Source organism: Miscanthus floridulus, chromosome 1, assembly GCF_019320115.1.
Source record: "Miscanthus floridulus cultivar M001 chromosome 1, ASM1932011v1, whole genome shotgun sequence".
NCBI lineage: Eukaryota > Viridiplantae > Streptophyta > Magnoliopsida > Poales > Poaceae > Miscanthus > Miscanthus floridulus.
The window spans coordinates 128626272-128630396 of record NC_089580.1 but is presented as its reverse complement, the minus strand read 5'-3'; the positions used below and the strand labels follow the sequence as shown (position 1 = coordinate 128630396).

Here is a 4125-nt window from a genome sequence, read left to right as displayed (position 1 = left end):
AAACTAGCTAATGTCTTACCTACTACTAACCTAATAATTAGCTATTAACTGGTTTCTCTCAGCTAACACAGCTAATAGCTACGAGTGGATCTAGGGCCTTTGTAACACCGATTGAGAAACTAGAACTTTTACATCAAGAGACATGTTGAGTCTGTGTTCGAGAAAAGAAAAAGACATGTTATGAGTCTAGGGCTCTAGGCACGCAATCTACAGGAACAAAGCGATCAAAGAAAAGTTCAAGCCGGCCAAAGATGATCTACTTGTCCCTACCCCGGCTCCCTACATGAAGCATCAGTACGCACTAGTATAAATACTGAACCCAAGTGCCTAAGATTATTGCAAATGCATGGAAAGGAAACCTTGAACAATGAAGGTTTACACCTTATCCTGCCTGCTGCTCCTCAGCACTCTCTCTCTCACACTGGCAGTGGCAGCACGGCCTGACGCCGGCAGCCTCGATGGAGCCACGGTAGCCGTGCAAGAGCTCGACCGTGTCCTGTCGCTGCCCGGGCAGCCGAGCTACTCGTCTGCATCCAAGCAGTACGCTGGGTACGTCACGACCGATGAGTACCTAGGCAAGGCACTGTTCTATTGGTTCTTCGAGGCCACGGCTAAGCCTGAGGAGAAGCCACTGGTCCTGTGGCTGAACGGAGGTTACTGACTAACTGATTGCATCTGTACTAGCATCTGATTCTTCATTTTTTTTAACAAAGGACTGTAAAAATTCGTAATTATTCAGGGCCTGGCTGTTCTTCCATTGGGTTTGGACAGTCACAAGAACTTGGGCCATTCCTGGTGAAGAAATATGTTCCTGAGCTTGAGCTCAACCCGTATGCTTGGAATCAAGGCAAGTGAAACACCGGCAGAACTAACTTGTCACAGTTTTGCCGTTAACCGTGACAACGGAAGCATTTGTAAACTAAACTGCATGTCCGGTGGTGTTTCAGCTGCCAATCTGCTGTTCCTGGACTCTCCAGCAGGCGTTGGATTTTCGTACACAAACACGTCCTTTGAAGAGGATCCGCCGGGAGACAATTCCACAGGTATATATGTCCGCTCACTGTAAAAACAAAAGAAATTACTGTAACAAACATGATCAATAACGATGGCTGTCTGCACTTGCTGCAGCACACGGTTCATACACTTTCCTCGTCAGGTGGTTCCAGAGGTTCCCCCAGCACAAAGCCAAGGAGTTCTACATCGCTGGAGAGAGCTACGCCGGTGCAGTAACTGTTACTCATCAGTCCAGATTAAATTTGAACGGCATCTATCTATTTGCTGGTAGACATATGTTTACACTTCCCTTTCTACTTGCTATATATAGGACATTACGTTCCCCAGCTTGCAAACGTCATTCTGGAGGAGAACAAGAAGGCCTCCAAAGAAAATTACATCAACTTCAAAGGCATCTTGGTATGCACTACGCAGTGTCTTCTGAGCCAGCCACTAGTATACGCTGCAGTACTGTTCAGTAGTCACTGAACTTCTCTTCAGAAATATTCCTACGTAGGATACTGAGCGCAATCATTCATCTGCCTGAATTCTTCTTTCCCATACCAGATTGGAAACGCGTACATGGACGGGGACACTGATCTGGTGGGGATCTTCGACTCGTTGTGGCATCACGCCATCATCTCCGACAAATTCTACAGCGACGTCCAGAAGAACTGCGACTTCAGCCTGGTCGACCTGTCTCCGGAGTGCAACGCGGACATCGACCAGTACACCGCGCTCTACAAGATCATCGACATCTACAGCCTGTACACCGATCGGTGCGAGCTCGGGTACCCGGATTTCAACTACTCGATCTCGGCGCAAATCGGGGGTACCAGCAGCGGCCGTGTAAGCACCCTGAATTACTTCAGTATGAGCTGAGCATGATGAGTTGCAGTCTTTTTCCATCTCATATCTGCACTGCACTGCATCGCGTGTTTCAGTATTGATCCATGTCTTCCTTTCGTGCTCTGCTGCGCGAATTCTCAGCTCGATCTTCTCAAGGTGCCGATGGGGTACGACCCGTGCACGCAGACGTACGCGACTGAATATTTCAACCGCAAGGACGTGCAGAAGGCGCTGCACGCAAATGTCACTGGCGTGCCTTATCCCTATTCGCTTTGCCGGTGATTTTACTGCCCTGTCTGTCTTTGCCTGGATTCAGAGAATGAATGATTATGGTGGCAACAAAGCTGTTAAAGATCGCTGAAATAAATATATCTTTTTTTTTTCTTGTAGCAATTCGATCAGCAACGCATGGAAAGATTCTGACTTGACAGTCGTTCCAGTAGTCAAGAAGCTGGTGGAGGCAGGGCTCCGGATATGGATTTTCAGGTAAAATTTCCCTTCATCTGCTCAAGAACAAGATGTGCCGCACTTGTCAAGAACATGTCATAGGAAGCTATGATCCGCATTCGCTGTGGTTTTCTCATGTTCCTTCCTTCGTGACGAGCAGCGGCGACACAGACGCAAGAATCCCTACCACGTCAACCCGGTATACGCTGAAGAAGCTTGGCTTGCCCATCAAAGAGGACTGGTCGCCGTGGTTCCATCGCAAGCAGGTAGTAAAGCGCAGAGCTGCTGAACAAGTCCAATTACCTTCCATTCCAGCTTGGTCTCTTATATAATAGTTAAATAATCGCAAACTCTATTAAGCGACGGGCCGCACGCGTGGGGAGCACGCGACCCGTCTCCCGCCTCGCGCTCGTCTTCTCCCCTGGCCCACATCCGCACCCACCCGCACCTGCGCCTCTCCGGTGTCGGAGACGACGAGCTCGCGCCGCGCCTCATCGGTCTCTCCCCCTCTCCTTCCCAACTCTAGCGGGTATAGAAGTGTCTGGCCGGAGGGAGGGAGGCAGGCCGGCCAGGGGGGGCCCTGGCGGCGGCAGTGTCGGCCGGACCAAGGAGTCGCGGCTCAGCGGCCTCCTTAAATAATAGGAGTAAAACATCAAAACATGCATATGGGCTTCACAACCTGAAAGTGACAAAATGGAGTCTACTAGCTAAACTGATCCCACGCTATTATCACACATATGACAAATCGTTACATTTACTGGTACATGGTTGTGTCCCTGTGTTTTTGTAGGTTGGCGGCTGGACTGTGGTGTACGATGGCCTGACATTTGTCACCGTGAGAGGAGCCGGGCACATGGTTCCGTCCACGCAGCCGGAGCAAGCGCTTGAGCTGTTCAAGCACTTCCTGGCCAACACGAACCTGCCCTCCAAGCCCTTCTAGAAAATGTGTAACACGCTCCTGAATAAAGAAACACGAGTGATCCGTGTACGAGCATCGTGACGTACAGTTAGACTGTTGTACCTGTGTTCTTGAAAGTTGTAATGGAACAGTGCTGTGGCTGGGATGGTAGTACCCTTCAACATATATAAGTAATTTTTGAAATTTTTATGACAGATTAACGATGAAGGAAAAATGACCATCCTCAGTCAAGCGTTCAAATTATATAGATGCAATCAATACCTGTGGAGATCCCAGAAATAGAAGGCACTAATGAATTTTCTAAACACCAACATTACGTTGCTGCAAACAAGGAAAATAATTAGGATATTAATGTTTACATTTATAGAAAAATTTTAAATGCTAGAAATGTTTATATTTGTGGACAGAGAAAGCATGCTTCAATTGACTGCATTGAAGGAAAGTGACGGTGGTTCTTAGTTTTATTAACATTTTCCCCTCAGGTCGTTGGAACACATCCATCATCCCTGATTTTGTCACTAAGAATTTACATAAGGCTGGCCGCGGCCGGCAGCCGGCAGGAATGATCCTCACATCACATCACCTCACCTTTCAGGTTACAGTACAACCGATTTGTTTGAAGAGTCATTTAAATAAAAATCATCTTCTGTGTTTTTTCATCCCAGAACAAATTCTCCGTATCTTGTATGCACTTCGTAGAGCCATCCCTATTGGGGGAGTTCATGGGCGTCCCTATGAACGAATTCTCACCATCTTGAGATGGTGGGATACAATTCATGGGTTTGGGGAAATTAGGCGAAAGCCGTGCACGCCCCTAGCTATGTAATCGATGGCAACGCCATCCCTCGCCGTTTACCTCTTTGAAATCGTCGATGTAGCCCCCCACCCTTTAACTGTAGTGCTGTCGACGTCGCGTC

At 48.1% G+C, this 4125-nt stretch overlaps 1 protein-coding gene across 1 annotated transcript; it reads left to right on the top strand.

Annotated features, from left to right (window-relative positions):
• The first annotated feature begins 367 nt into the window (after positions 1-367).
• On the top strand, positions 368-3322 carry LOC136493285 (serine carboxypeptidase-like 34). The gene is made up of 10 exons (XM_066489352.1): positions 368-653; positions 740-847; positions 948-1043; positions 1129-1221; positions 1325-1413; positions 1561-1842; positions 1984-2120; positions 2233-2328; positions 2450-2555; positions 3080-3322. Exons 1-10 carry the CDS (start codon positions 368-370, stop codon positions 3227-3229), a joined length of 1443 nt encoding a protein of 480 aa, XP_066345449.1. The 3' UTR covers positions 3230-3322.
• Positions 3323-4125: the final 803 nt, after the last annotated feature.